The sequence below is a fragment of the Entelurus aequoreus genome, linkage group LG19, assembly GCF_033978785.1.
Source record: "Entelurus aequoreus isolate RoL-2023_Sb linkage group LG19, RoL_Eaeq_v1.1, whole genome shotgun sequence".
In the NCBI taxonomy this organism is placed as follows: domain Eukaryota; kingdom Metazoa; phylum Chordata; class Actinopteri; order Syngnathiformes; family Syngnathidae; genus Entelurus; species Entelurus aequoreus.
In genome coordinates, this window is record NC_084749.1 from 27,568,428 (window position 1) to 27,584,933 (window position 16,506).

A 16,506-nucleotide genomic window follows, 5' to 3' on the forward strand; every position below is an offset into this window, starting at 1 on the left:
AGAGACTGGAAGCTGACTGAATTTGTGTCCTTAAATGTTGGCAACATCTAAATTGAGAGCATTTGAAGGAGCCTCAGTTATCTGTAACTGTTTTACTTGATGTCCATCCTGTCATTTTAATGTGTTATGTGAATGTAATTGTATGTGTAACTTTGCTGTCTCTTGACCAGGACTCCCTTGAAAAAGAGGTTTTTAATCTCAATGGGATTTTTTCCCTGGTTAAATAAAAATAAAATGTAGGGGGAAAATCATGATATGGGCCCTTTCAATATTGTTCTGGCTTTTTAAAAGCCATATTATAGTGAATTGAGTGTTTGATTTTGTCATGGTTTCTTACTGATAAAGGCAAAACGGGTGTTGTTTTTCTAATGGGGAAATACATTAATGTGTCTTGTATTCATGGTAGCATTTAAGCTAGCTAGTCATTAGGGCACTATCTGCTTCTTCAGAAAATAAGCACGATAACCTTGAGTCTTTCAAAGTGCTGTAATCAATCATGGTTTTGCAATATTAAAAGTTTGAAACGGTAATACTAACCGTCAGGAATTATATGGTAATTCTTAAATCCCTATTATTATTATTATTATTATTATCAACAAAATCATAAAATGACACCTTTAATGTACCTGTTAGCTTAATTTGCTAATTCAAACAATAATTGGAAATAACCAGAGATAATCTTAACATTTTTTTCAATTAAATATTTCCAAAGGCACTCTTGTTTTAATGTGTGCTGACTGATGACATTATGATTTTCTTTTTTAGTATGATTGTTTTGTTAATGACTTAGTAAATCCAAAATATTCTTCCTCCTCACTACTGTGTGAACTTTTCCTACTAGAGTTTAGCAATTGTAAAGTGCTTAATATGTAACCATACGATTTAAACTTTAAATTCTTCAAATTTTAAAATGATTTTGGTGCTTTAATCAGAGATTTGTGACCCATTGGGGTTCTGTGGAGGTAGTGGCCAGGGCGTGAATTTTTTATGTGACTAGACTTATTTTTAAATATTTTTAAAAATATTTTCCCTGTATGTTTTCCATGAATGTTAATGTCTCTAATATACATTAACCCAATTGGCAGGTAGCCCATTCTCAGCGAGCTGCTATTTTATGTTTAAATGTACATTTGGATTAAAAAAAATCATCCAAAACGGCAAACAACACTCTATTTACAGTACATGTCGTGACGTGCATATTAAGCAAGCTATACCGACATTGTTATTGTAAGAGCCAACACTGAGAAACTACTTTACTGGCACTGTGACACATCACCTTGCTCACACTGCTCCTCTGATCATTAGCGAGTAGACAGCTTCTAACTACTAGCTAGCAGCTTGTCTTTGAGTTAGTAAAAGTTAATGCTATGTTATAAATCATACATCTCACTCAGGGTTTCCCCTAGACTTCCAAGATACCTGTGGCAGCGGGGGCGTGGTTATGGGTGTTGTCACCATGACATCATCGAGTAATTTCCATCATTTGGTATACTTATTTGCTTATTATTAATTGGTATTAATATTAACACATATTTTTTTTATCGTTTTGCCATGATTTAAATTTTTGTTGCTTTTTGTACAATGTACTTAGTACATATAACTACTGCAACATTGCTACGAAGCATTTTTATCTGAGGAGTGAGGATTATTCTGAATTAACCAGCTCAAGGAGAACGCAAGTGCTGAAAAATACAACATCCCAGTGAGGGCGGACATTATGAGTCACTATTTTATGTTCTTATTTGAAACTTTTTGCGCATATTAAACGCTAGGATTGCTATGCGCTCTGTAAAATCAGTGTGCTGAGGAAATACGTTTTGGTAATGCTTAAAATGACCAAAATATTTAAATATTACATGTTACCCCTGGATGTTTTTTAGTGGGATTTGTCGGTGGTAGGGATAGCGATATGGCAAAGAAATAGATCACGATTATTTTTTCATATCATCCACACAATTTTTTTTAATTTTTTATTATACAGATTGTCCTTTGTAGAATTATAGCGAGCACCAGATTCCTACTGTTTGCAGTATCTTGTAACAGGCATTTCCACCCTGTTTGATTAAGGTAAACAGCAGATAACTGTCATTATGTTTGCATCTGTGATTGTGTTTACTAGAGATGCAACAATACAGGTAACCCACGCAATGGTCCGTACCTAGTTTTAAAAGCACCATGGTTTTGCTTTTTTTGGGTACGTTTGTGGGGGTAAATTAACAACTTTTTTGCCTCTCAAAGTTATTTTGTTTTTTTTGCTTGTCATCACAAAAATTCTGCAGTAAACAAAGTATAATTGGTGTGGTGAATACTATAAAACTTTTATTTCAAGTTAACATTTACTAAACAACAATTTCAAATGGTAAATTATCATTTGTATTCTTTAATTACTTGTATACATCAGTGTTTCTCACCAGTGCTTTGGCAAACAAGTTGTGGAGTTATTAAAACTCAAATTCTGTATTTTGTATTCTGTACTTTCATTCAATATAAGAATACTGAATGAAAATACATCAAAGTGCAGTTTGAACATGAGGTACTGTAAAATAATGTATATTAACACATAAAACAAGTTTAATGATTATTTCAGGAACAAAATGTTAGTTTTTTTATCCACAAACGAAAAGAACCCAATGTGTAATGATAAATGGGTTATACTTGTATAGCGCTTTTCTACCTTCAAGGTACTCAAAGCGCTCTGACAGTATTTCCACATTCACCCATTCACACACACATTCACACACTGATAGCGGGAGCTGCCATGCAAGGCGCTAACCAGCACCCATCAGGAGCAAGGGTGAAGTGTCTTGCCCAAGGACACAACGGACGTGACTAGGATGGTAGAAGGTGGGGATTGAACCCCAGTAACCAGCAACCCTCCGATTTCTGGCATGGCCACTCTACCAACTTCGCCACACCGTCCGTACATGTTATATCAGAGGAGTGGAATCTTTGCAAACACAAACAAAAAGTCTGATTAAAATATTTAGATATAAAAATGCCTTTTCTGATTAAATTAGTGGGTGTGTTGATTCTCCCAGTCGGGACCAATACAGCCACATAGATGTTCTGAGTGCCTGCAAGTCCGCATTGAGGGCAGAAATACTGGTGAGCTGTGGAAGATAGTGAAAGTAAAAACTGTCCCTAAAGCCGCTGCTACTTTTTAATGTTGTATTTCAACTTCTGTGCTAGTGCTAGTCATATTTTAATTTGTTCTTCTGGGCTGCAATTCCAGCTGTGTAAGGGGAAGAGGCACATTGCTGATTGAACATTCATTATGTTGTGACAAGCCTCACTTTTGCAACCGTGGAACGGGAGGTCACACACACGTACACATTTTCACGCAAACGTACACAACTTCACAGACACACACAGGATCACGGTCAATAATAATGAATTAAAAATATGTAGCCATCCTCATAAAACCCCTTTCTGCGGTGGCTCCAAACTATGTCAATATGGATTTTATTTAGGATGCTTTGTGCTTGTTAAATCAAGATTAATTGCAGTGATGCTCCATTACTGGAATGTTAACAGTGACTCCTTCAAAGGTCAAATCGGTCAAAAATAATGAAACTTTTTCATCTACTTCTTGGAGAAAAGCACTGATAAAGGCTTGGAACATGATGAGTTGGAGGATTTAAACTTCTTCTAGTGCATTGCAAGTCCTATGATCTGATGGTAGACATGCCTAACTCCTATCGTTTTAATAAATCTCTTACCATCACTAATTGCCTGCCAGTCTGAAGCCATGAAAGACGTAAATGAGCAGCAGAAAGGTAAATCTTTGCCCTTTAACATTTTAGATGAAGGCACTAAAGTCATTGATGCAGAACAGATGTTTGGTATTTAGACATATTTGTCTAAGGAGCCCTCCACCCCCACTTTCTTTCCTCCTAAATTGAAATGTCAGCCAACCTTTAGTTGCAACGAAATCTGCTCAAGGCTAAGGAGAAGCTTTATTTTTTCAGAGAACGGTGGTTTTGACACAATTTGCCTGCTTTGATATAGACTGTTTTATACATGTGTATGTGTATGTCGTTCCTCGGTACATCCGGCTTCAAATGTTGCGGTTTCACCATATTGAGGATGTTTTTTGTCCTAAATGAAGCAAAAATATCTATACTACAGTAGTATTCGCCACTAGCTGAGACCAAACCAACCTGTTCAGTATCATGGCCACTGATGGGCTCAGCCTCAGCATCATTACTATATTGAATTGGATTAAAACAGTGTAAAAGTGACTAAAGGGTGTTGTTTCATGTCTAGAGGGCTCTTATAATGTTGAAAATATATTTCGAAGATTGAAAACAGTTTTGTTATGCTCTACCTATGGAAATATTGGATTTATAATTAGTGATTCCTACTTTGCGGAAATTTGTTTCTCATCGTCATGTCCGGAACCAATTAACAGCAATAAACAAGTGACATCTGTATTTGTGTTTTTTCCTTTTCTGTGAGGTACAGCTGTAACACTGCTTATATGTCACTCTAATGTTGCGTGTTTTTCTTGTGCAGGTGAAGAAGCTGATAGTCAATGCCAGAAAGATGAACATCACACTGAGAACACTTCCCAGCACATTCACCAAGAGCAAAGAAAACTCCACCATCTTTCAGCATAAGTAAGGAGTCACAATTACTCTGATAAGCGCATGACACATTTTGAATTCATGCAGAAGAATATGCCTCACATCACTGGTAATGTTGCATTACATATTTCATATGTTACATGTTTACATGTCTGCTTAAATTTTTTTACCATAGTTCTTCCATATCTAAAGTTACGACTGATTTATAGGTATATCAGCAATTGAAGAGAACCATTAGTATTTATTTAGTAAGGGAGTGGAATGTTGGAACTTAAAAAAAAACAAAAAAAAACAACAAATTCTGAATGGCATTTAGTCATCAATATGGGATTAATATATTATCACATACACATGCATCTAAAATAATGAATCAATCAATCAAAGTTAATTTATATAGCCCTAAATCACGAGTGTCTCAAAGGGCTGCACAAGCCACAACGACATCCTCGGCTCAGATCCCACATCGGGGCAAGAAAAAACTCAACCCAATGGGATTACAATGAGAAACCTTGGAATAATAAGTGTTGCTATGTATGTTAAATTACCACAGGGTGGCACTCTTGTTAAGCCCTAAAAGTTACATACAACCTCACTCTGCTGAAATTACTTTGTGGCATCCTCCTGTAAGCAATGGGATATTTGCATCAATGCTTACACCAGCTGACCAACCACCAATAAACAAATATACACACACAATTACATGTGGAGCATAGGCCAAGCAGCCTATACATTACACTGTACTGCACAGTGCAGTATTATTAATTAGGATGTTGGTGCCGATACCACTATAGAGGTTATTACTCACGTGAAAAGTGTAAAATAACCTAAAAAAGAGCCTAACATTTTGACACAAATGCAATGTTATTGTCATAATGTCATCCAGGAACATTTAAACAAAATAATTCTTGAATGTACGTCATTTATTTGCTCAAATCTTGATAACCGTTTTATTTAAAGTCCAGTCAGGGTGTATTTTGGAGTGAAATTTTACAGGGAGCATTCCAGTCGCAGTCTCCTCACTCATCTTTGCGTTGACTATAAAGCAACCCGTGCCACCTTTCACGTAACCATTTGCAATTAAGGTAAAGGAGCCAGTAAGGTACAGTCAAAATACATTCTGTGATTAATCTGCGTCTATACATGATTAATGCAATATTTTTTGTGATTGATCACATAAGTTAACTAGTTATTTTTGACAGCCGTAGTTAAAACATGTTTGCCTTTTTTGATGGGAGACACTAAGGTTTTTGAAATGTGATCTTAAAATCACTATATGCTAAAGAGTGACAATAATAAACACAAATTGTAATAAAGTACATAAGAAAAGGGCGCTCTATTGGTAAACGTTTAAACAGCCTTCACAGAGAGTGTTGAAAGTATCATTGGCAGAATGTGTCCGGTGTAGTGACAACATCTTGACTGAATGTAGCTCGATTTTATTCAATGGAAAATATTTTGGTCATCTGTTTAATAAATGCATATAGGAAAAAAAGACTGTTTTGTGGTTGAATCTGCTTGTCAATGTGTTAGTTGCAGCACTCTGGATGAGATTATATTGAACACCTGCTTTGTCAGTTTTGAAAAAAGTGCATTACAGTAATGTGGTCTGGTTGAAATAATAGCGCAAGTCAGCAATTTTGAGTGTGGCTCAGCCAAGACGATGCTAAGTGGGAATAATATAAGATGATTAAAGGCAGTCACAAAGTCAGAATTCGCCAAACCATGAATTTACACATGAAAAACGTTTACAAACGAGGACACCCAATGATGTACAGTAACTTGTCTACTCTTACACAATTTGGGGGGTGGAAATCCGGGCAAATATACAGCCTTATCTGTGCTATTAAAAAAAAATGTTTGGAACTACCACCATAATGTGCCCATAAACATCTTATTTTGTCAATTCTCCTTACCCATGGTCATTTGTTGTGCAAGATGAGTGCATAGTCTCAGGGTTCAATAATAGAGATACTATCCTGTCAGTTGGTTTTAAACAACTTTGTTTTTAAATTCAAATTCATATTACATATCAGGCCCTGCGATGAGGTGCCGACTTGTCCAGGGTGTACCCCGCCTTCCGCCCGATTGTAGCTGAGATAGGCTCCAGCGCCCCCCGCAATCCCGAAGGGAATAAACGGTAGAAAATGGATGGATGGATGGATTACATATCAGATTAGGGATGTAACAGTATGAAAAATGTCATATCACCGTTATTGTGAACAAAATTATTAAGGTTATTATCAGGCAATGAGTGCGCATTCGCTCCTGCCCGGCAGAAATGTTTTGTAGTTTTTTTAGCTCTCTTGCTTTTATTGTGCACTATGGACAACGGTGACCGCCACCAGCCATCTGTTTTGAGTGACTTTCACCACAACATCCTAGATGATATAGCAAGATCAGCTCCTCACCCTGGTTTGTTGCCGGCACTAAGTAAGCAGGCAAAGATGTGGGCAGAGGAGAGAAAAGGAAAAAGGCTGGCTAAAGTTAAACTTCTAACGAGTCTGTATCTTTCTAATGGTAGACCCTGGACATACATGCTTATATTAACAATAAAAGGCTTTTAAATAAATATTAGCTCATTTGGAATTTGATGCATGCAGCATGTTTCAAAAAAGCTGGCACACGTGGCAAAAAAGACTGAGAAAGTTGAGGAATGCTCATCAAACACTCATTTGGAACATCCCACAGAGTGAAGAGGCTACCGTATTTTTCGGACTATAAGTCGCTCCGGAGTATACGTCGCACCGGCCGAAAATGCACAATAAAGAAGGAAAAAAAACATATATAAGTCGCACTGGAGTATAAGTCGCATTTTTGGGGGAAATTTTTTTGATAAAATCCAACACCAAGAATAGACACCTGAAAGGCAATTTAAAATAAATAAAGAATAGTGAACAACAGGCTGCATAAGTGTACGTTATATGACGCATGTTAACACAACACATCATGGTAAGAGTCATTCAAATAACTATAACATATAGAACATGCTATACGTTTACCAAACAATCTGTCACTCCCGATGGCTAAATCCGATGAAATCTTCTTCCCCGGTGTCGCCTCTGGTATGCGCCGTTTCCTTTCTTTCTGCTGCTCGATCGCCGTTCTCTGCTGCATATTTCACTACGTCCAGCTTGTAATCTGCAGTATATGATTTCCTTTTCGGCGCCATTTTAGTTCAGCCCTTCTCAGTTTTTATAAGTTACCGCCAATGTTGATGTGATCCATATTAATAGCTACGGCAGTAGCATATAGCATTTAGCATCCCATGGCCCACAATGCACTTCTGCCATGACCCTCCCCCGCCAAATTCTTATTGGTTGACGTGTGAGTGACGATTGCTGCCATTTGCTTCGTCTCATACGCGAATGAGATAAATAATATTATTTGATATTTTATGGTAATGTGTTAATAATTTCACACATAAATCGCTCCGGAGTATATGTCGCAACCACGGCCAAACTATGAAAAAAAACTGTGAATTATAATCCGAAAAATACTGTAATTGGGAACTAGTGGGTGCCATGATTGGGTATAAAAGCAGCTTCCATTAAATGCCCAGTCATTCACAAACAAGGATGGGGTGAGGGTCACCACTTTTTGAACAAATGCGTAAGCAAATTGTCGAACAGTTTAAGGACAACATTTCTCAACAAGCTATTGCAAGGAATTTAGGGATTTCACCATCTACGGTCCGTAATATCATCAAAAGGTTCAGAAAATCTCGAGAAATCACTGCACGTAAGCGGCAAGGCCGAAAACCAACATTGAATGCCCGTGACCTTCGATCCCTTAGGTGGTACTGCATCAAAAACCGACATAAGTGTGTAAAGGATATCACCACATGGGCTCAGGAACATTTCAGAAAACCACTGTCAGTAACTACAGTGTGTTGCTACATCTGTAAGTGCAAGTTAAAACTGTACTATGCAAAGCAAAAGCCATTTATTAACAACACCCAGAAACACCGCCAGTTTCGCTGGGCCCGAGCTCATCCAAAATGGACTGATGCCAAAGTGGAAAAGTATTCTGTGGTCTGAGAAGTCCACATTTCAAATTGTTTTTGGAAACTGTGGACGCCGTGTCCTCCGGACCAAAGGAGAAAAGAACCATCCGGATTGTTATAGGCGCAAAGTTCAAAAGCCAGCATCTGTGATGGTATGGAGGTGTATTAGTGCCCAAGGCATGGATAACTTACACATCTGTGCAGGCACCATTAATGCTGAAAGGTAGATACAAGTTTTGGAGCAACATATGTTGCCATCCAAGCAACTACTTTTTCATGGACGCCCCTGCTTATTTCAGAAAGACAATGCCAAGCTACATTCTGCACGTGTTACAACAGCGTGGTTTCGTAGTAAAAGAGTGCGGTTACTAGACTGGTCTGCCTGTATTCCAAACCTGTCTCCCATTGAAAATATGTGGCGCATTATGAAGCCTACAATACGACGACGGAGACCCCGGACTGTTGAACAACTTAAGCTGTACATCAAGCAAGAATGGGAAATAATTCCACCTGAAAAGCTTAAAAAATTGGTCTCCTCAGTTCCCAAACATTTACTGAGTGTTGTTAAAAGGAAAGGCCATGTAACACAGTGGTAAAGATGTCCCTGTGCCAACTCTATTGCAATGTGTTTCTGCCATTAAATTCTAAGATAATGATTATTCGCAAAAAAAAAAAAAACGTTTCTCAGTTCGAACATTAAATATCTTGTCTTTGCAGTGTATTCAATTGAACATAAGTTGAAAAGGATTTGCAAATCATTGTATTCCGTTTTTATTTCGGATTTACACAACGTGCCAACTTTACTGGTTTTGGGTTTTGTAGACAAACATCCATTTGCAAAACACATTTACAGCAATGCTCATTTTAGAGTCTCCCAATAGCCTAAAATGCCTGTTTTTACGGTGTCTGAAAAAGTTTACACACACAACATGTAAACTCCACACACAGATGTTGCTATAAATATTTATATCTGGATCTACAGACCGTTAGGCTGACATGCTAACCCCCAACGCATTGTGTGCGGCCAATTATCGGTTACAGACATGATTAGTAATAAGACGGTGATGAATTTATGTCATGGCTGTCAGTTTATTGCATATTTTATCACCCCCAAATAAATGGCTGGAAATGATTGAAATTTCCAATATGAGTACTATGCATCAATGTTTTTTGAACTGTTTGTGGACTTAGCTACTTTGGTTAGTTTTTTTTTTCTAGTAGAATGCCCTACGACCCAGAGAGGGACAAGTGGTAGAAAATGGATGATTGGATGTATTGCCTTCTACATATTTCATGGTCTGCCGTGAAAATTGTTTTTCTTTTCCAGGGTTGCCTTCCAAAAATCTGCTTGTGGTAACTATCTTTTAATAGTTTAGCTGGCTTCCCAACTTTTTCTCATTTCACAATTTATTTTACCCTCAAGAGTGACAATTAAAGATAAACATAGTGACACATTATGGCACTTGGACACTGTTATTTTTGGTCTCCCAATGTAAAGCAGCTGCCTCATTAGTCTAGCAGATGGTACACAATAACTTTTTTAAACGACAATTTCTGCCTTCTCATCCATCTGTCTCCATCACCTCATCCGTTGAGGTTAGAATCCATGACTATGGAGCTTTGCATACATTTGTCATAACTTTGTGGAGAGGCCTCAAAGGTCGGCCAACCTTATCCATCAGTGTTGTCTTGCTTTGGCGCCTAATGGACAGAAATAAAGGAGCCAGGTTTTCTTGAATTGTGCCCTTTTTTAATGTGTCCAATCCATAATCCAGTCAAAAAGATTCCTGCTATATTTGCCAGGCAACTTTGCAGACTCTCTGTTCTGTAGTGTGGATGACACTAGAAATCCAAACAATTATTCAATAAGCAAAGCTAATCTTGTCTATCTTGAGATGTATGAGATTTGTTTCACATATTAAAATTCTACACCTTTGCAGTGCTGTCCAAAATCTTAGAGCAGTGTTTTTCAACCACTGTGCCGCGGCACACTAGTGTGCCGTGAGATACAGTCTGGTGTGCCGTGGGAGATTATGTAATTTCACGTAATTGGGTTAAAAATATTTTTTCCAAACCAGTAATTATAATCCGCAAATAATGTGCCGTTGTTGAGTGTCTGTACTGTCTAGAGCTCGGCAGAGTAACCGTGTAACACTCTTACATATCAGTAGGTGGCAGCAGGTAGCTAATTGCTTTGTAGATGTCGGGAACATGGTTTGTCATGATCACAATGTGCAGGTAAAAAGATATCTAACGTTTAAACCAAAAATAGACAAAAGGCGAGTGCCACTAAGAAAAGGCATTGAAGCTTAGGAATGGCTATGCAAAATTAAACTAAAACTGAACTTTCTGCAAAGTAATCAAAAACAGAATGCTGGACGACAGCAAAGACTTACAGCGTGTGGAGCAGACGGCGTACACAAAGTACATCAGTACATGACATGACAATCAACAATGTCCCCACAAAGAAGGATAGCGTCCGCACAACTTAACGACCTACTGAAACCCACTACTACCGACCACGCAGTCTGATAGTTTATATATCAATCTTAACATTGCAACACATGCCAATACGGCCGGGTTAACTTATAAAGTGCAATTTTAAATTTCCCGGGAAATATCTGGCTGAAAACGTCTCGGTAGGATGACGTTTGCGCGTGACGTGCATTTCGAAAGTAATGGAGAAAATAGTTTATGAACAGGTCGATAGTTACCTTGCCACTAATAAACTCATGTACAAATTCCAATCCGGCTTCAGAACTAACCACTCCACTGACACATGCCTTCTCTATCTGACCGACCACATCAAACATGAGGTGGACGCGGGCAAATACTGCGGCATGGTCATGCTGGACCTTCAGAAGGCCTTTGACACCGTTAACCACGCTATACTGTTGGATAAGCTCAGAGCAATCGGATTCAACAAAACCTCATGGAGCTGGATGCAGTCTTACTTGGAGGGGAGGGAGCAGGTGGTAGAGGTGAACGTCACCGTGTCCCCCCCCCTCTCGGTGAGCTGTGGAGTCCCCCAAGGCAGTATATTAGGACCTTTACTGTTCCTAATATACATAAACGACATGTCATTGGCATGCGACTGTGAATTGTTTTTGTTTGCGGATGACTCTGCCTTGCTGGTATCCGGCAAGGACAAGTCACAGGTGGAGAAAATCCTCAGTGCTGAGCTCTGTAGAACTTGCACCTGGCTCGCTGACAACAAGCTATCCATACACTTGGGTAAAACAGAATCCATCCTGTTTGGGTCCCACATCAAACTTAAGAAAGTCAATGACTTCACCATAAAAGTAGGTGACATTGTTATCACCAGGAAAGATGAGGTCACCTACCTAGGTTCCATTCTAGAGGCTAACCTTTCCTGTGATAAAATGGCAACCAAGGTAATCAAAAAGGTTAACCAACGAATGAGATTTCTCTACAGAATTTCCTCTCTGGTCAACAAAAGCACCTTGAGGATTCTGGCGGGAACTCTCGTTCAACCCTTTTTCGATTACGCATGCACCTCCTGGTACCCCAGCACCTCCAAAACCCTCAAATCTAAACTCCAAACATCTCAGAACAAGCTAGTCAGGTTACTTCTAGACCTCCACCCCAGATCCCACCTCACTCCTACCCACTTCTCTAAAGTGGGCTGGCTCAAGGTGGAGGACAGAGTTAAACAACTTGCACTGAGCCTAGTCTATAAAATCCACTACACCTCCCTGATACCGAAGTACATATGAAACTACTTCCTTAACGTAAATGACCGCCATAACCACAACACCAGGGGGAGCTCCACTAACCACGTTAAACCCAGATTCCGAACTAACAAAGGTCTTAACTCATTCTCTTTCTATGCCACATCAATGTGGAATGCGCTCCCAACAGGTATAAAAGAAAGGGCATCTCTATCCTCCTTCAAAACCGCAATAAAAGTTCACCTCCAGGCAGCTACAACCCTAAACTAACACCCTCCCCCGATTGCTAATAATCAAATGTAAAAAATCAAATGCAGATACTTTTTCTTATGCATTCTGATCTCTCTCTCTCTCTCTCTCTCTCTCTCTCTCTCTCTCTATGTCCACTACTTGATGTCCATATCCCCCCCCCCTCCACACCCCTGATTGTAAATAATGTAAATAATTCAATGTGATTATCTTGTGTGATGACTGTATTATGATGATAGTATATATGATAGTATATATCTGTATCATGAATCAATTTAAGTGGACCCCGACTTAAACAAGTTGAAAAACTTATTCGGGTGTTACCATTTAGTGGTCAATTGTACGGAATATGTACTTCACTGTGCAACCTACTAATAAAAGTCTCAATCAATCAATCAACGTCACGGATTGAGCGGAAGTATTGGGACACCTTTGTGTCCCAATACAAACGGCTCGGTTTTCATCGCAAAATTCCACAGTATTCTGGACATCTGTGTTGGTGAATCTTTTGCAATTTGTTTAATGGACAATGAAGACCGCAAAGAAGAAAGCTGTAGGTGGGATCGGTGTATTAGCGGCTGGCTACAGCAACACAGCCAGGAGGACTTTGAGTTGGATAGCAGACGCGCTACCGTGAGTACGCAGCTTTCTTCCAAACATTTGATCGCTTGCCCGTCCGTGCGTGCCGCTATGTGCATGTCACGTACGTAACTTTGGGGAAATATATGTGCTGTATGAACTTTGCGGAAGTGAACGGTACTTTGGGCTGTGGGATTGAGTGTGTTGTGCGGGTGTTTGAGTTGTATTGGCGGGTTATATGGACGGGAGGGGGGAGGTGTTTGTTATGCACGATTAATTTGTGGCATATTAAATATAAGCCTGGTTGTGTTGTGGCTAATAGAGTATATATATGTCTTGTGTTTATTTACTGTTTTAGTCATTCCCAGCTGAATATCAGGTCCCACCCGCCTCTCAAAGCATCTTCCCTATCTGAATCGCTTCCACTGCCCTCTAGTCCTTCACTCTCACTTTCCTCATCCACAAATCTTTCATCCTCGCTCAAATTAATGGGGTAATCGTTGCTTTCTCGGTCCGAATCGCTCTCGCTGCTTGTGGCCATGATTGTAAACAATGTGCAGATGTGAGGCGCTCCACAACCTGTGACGTCACGCTACTTCCGGTACAGGCAAGACTTTTTTTATCAGCGACCAAAAGTTGCGAACTTTATCGTCGATGTTCTCTACTAAATCCTTTCAGCAAAAATATGGCAATATCGCGAAATCATCAAATATGACACATAGAATGGATCTGCTATCCCCGTTTGAATAAGAAAATCTCATTTCAGTAGGCCTTTAATAGTTTTGATTGCCAAAACAAAGCAGGTGCGGGGAATAACCAAGGAAGACGTGAAACTGCTAAAGGAAAATACCAACAAAACAGGAAAAGCCACCAAAATAGGAGCGCAAGACAGGAACTAAAACACGACACACAGAAAAAAACTCAAAATAAGTCACAGCGTGATGTGACAGGTCGTGACAGTACACCTACTTTGAGACAAGAGTTATTGTGAAGCATGTTTGTTATGGTTTGAATTCATATCCAACAATTACGAAAACAACTTTTTATTGTCAATATCGGCTGCTGAGTTTCATTTTTCAATGATTTCTGCTGGTTGTGTGCCTCTGGATTTTTTCAATGAAAAAAATGTGCCTTGGCTCAGAAAAGGTTGAAAAACACTGTCTTAGAGCACCTCTACCTTATTGTTTAATGAACATTTTGAGCAGCTCGTTGTAATATTGGTTCATGTCTTTTTTTTTTTTTTCAAACTACTATCTCCTTCTCATTTTGCCAATGATTTGTGGCACTTATCTCAGGTATGCACTGCAGCCTTCGCTGAAATAGTTGAATACATTTTAGCAAGCCCCTTTTTCCAGTCAAATGCATAGTTTCCATTTGCTCTAACAACAGAATATTGGCATCACACCTGGTGCCCCACCTTTATTTTCTTGCATGTGCAAGCACATACAGGCCTCTACATACACATGGTCCCGTACTGACGTATTAAAGAGGAAACTCAGCCAGCAAGTGCATACATTCCTCTGACTAAGGGGTTACAAGTGTCAGTCCCACCTACAATTACGTAGGGAATCTCCTCCCAGACCCCCTTTTTATTGTACTGTACAGTTCACACGCAACCATCGCCTGCGAGTTCATTAGCCACAACTTTACAATGTAGAGACTTGGCCAGTTTGACACATTTTTATCTTCTAACGCTGTACACATGAAATACATTTAGGTTGTCAACCAAAGCAGGGTAGTAGTTGCAAGCGAACGTGTTCATTAGGGGACATCAGAGCAACCAAAGTTTAAACTAGTGTATTAATCTTACAACTATTTGGCACTTATGTCAAAGTAGTCACTTTCGATGTGATACTAATATTGGCGTATTGAGTATTGGTCAAGACCGATATTGATTGGATACAGTTTCAGCACGATTCAGGAATATTACTTTATAGTATGGAATGTTAGAAAATAATCGATCAATGGGAAACTCAAAGAATGGAAGTATATGAAAAACACTAACCTATTTATTATCAACAGTCTGGAATGGACTTTAGCTGTCTTTAAGTTGAAGTGGTGCGGTTAATGTTTTTTGGAGACACCTAGTGGCCATAATAACTAATTGTGTTAAGATAATGAAACAGTAAATTGAATGATGGGGGACATTTGTTACTGGATACTTTCTAATATATTTTTGCCTCGAAGACTTGGTATTTGTCAGTAATATGCAACTATGATTATTTGATACTTGCTTTTATGCTGACAACAACATGCTGAAGGACTGCTTGTATCAGAGCCCCTATATCGGAGATTTTAGATGCAAGCTGTTATATGATACCGCTATATATTTTATCTGAGCGTTTTACACAATCAGTATCAGATCGGGTAACATCAACTGGTAACCATACATGTGTAACTACTGTATGTAAAAATATATATGTATATTTAGCATGCTGTGTTAATTACAGCTCCAAATTAAATAAGAATTCAACAGAATACGAAAGGAAGGTATCTTCTCATCAAATTAACAGATTAATCGTTGCTGCCTTCGTTCAAATCGAGCTAAACGATACTATACACCTTGAGATAATTTTAACTTGCATTTGTCTCTCTGCAATTTGTCTGAAACTCGGCTAAAAGCTGGAGTTACATGTATTTAGAACAGTATTTTTTTTATTTTTAAACGCAACAACTACAACTACGTACTGTACAACTAAGTCACTTTTGTTTATTTGTTGTCTGTTCCACCATTGTTCTTTTTGTAATAAAATCCATCCACAGGGCAAGCCAGCTGATTTTGCACCATTTTGCCTGTATACAGTAATACTATGCGATTACTTGTCATGTTCCACATGACATTTTGGACTTTGGGTTGGTGCTTTCCCTGTTTCTTCCCAATGTATTGATGTGTGCTTTGGTTCTTGCTCCTGCCCAATGACTGTGTGTAGGAAACAGGGCGCAGCGGTTTTACATTTTTTAATTAGCTCTTTAAAATGGAGTCATCGTCGCAAAGACAAATATGACTCATTGTGTTTGTCATGCGTTTGATTTGTTCATGCTATTTCTTGATATATTCGGTATACTACTTCATGTCACTAAATGGCAGATAGCTTAGTTTCGTTTTGTCTGCTTCCTACTATTTTTATTCTGTGCCTTTTATTTATTGAGATCTCTGTGTGACTCCCTTTGTTGGGTGGGCTCATTTATTTATTCACTAAATCCTGATTTTACAGGCAGCCATGTCCTTGCATCTTGGGGTAAGCTAAACCAAATCATGTCCGAATGTGACAGTTTTAAGCGTTAAAAACGCCAAAAGCTTTAAGATAATCAATTGAATGAATTGTGAATTTGATCACAAGCTCTACTGGAAATTTAACATCAAATAACTGAGTGGTAAAATAGCAAAACGTATTGG

At 38.7% G+C, this 16,506-nt stretch overlaps 1 protein-coding gene across 2 annotated transcripts in view; it reads left to right on the forward strand.

Moving 5' to 3' along the window:
* Positions 1 to 16,506, forward strand: part of znhit6 (zinc finger HIT-type containing 6) — a 57,914-nt gene that overhangs the window by 20,400 nt on the left and 21,008 nt on the right. For both annotated transcript variants that reach the window (XM_062028202.1, XM_062028203.1), the window contains exon 5: positions 4,516 to 4,619. In XM_062028202.1, the coding sequence (XP_061884186.1) occupies positions 4,516 to 4,619 (104 nt within the window). The remainder of the gene's footprint in view (positions 1 to 4,515; positions 4,620 to 16,506) is intronic.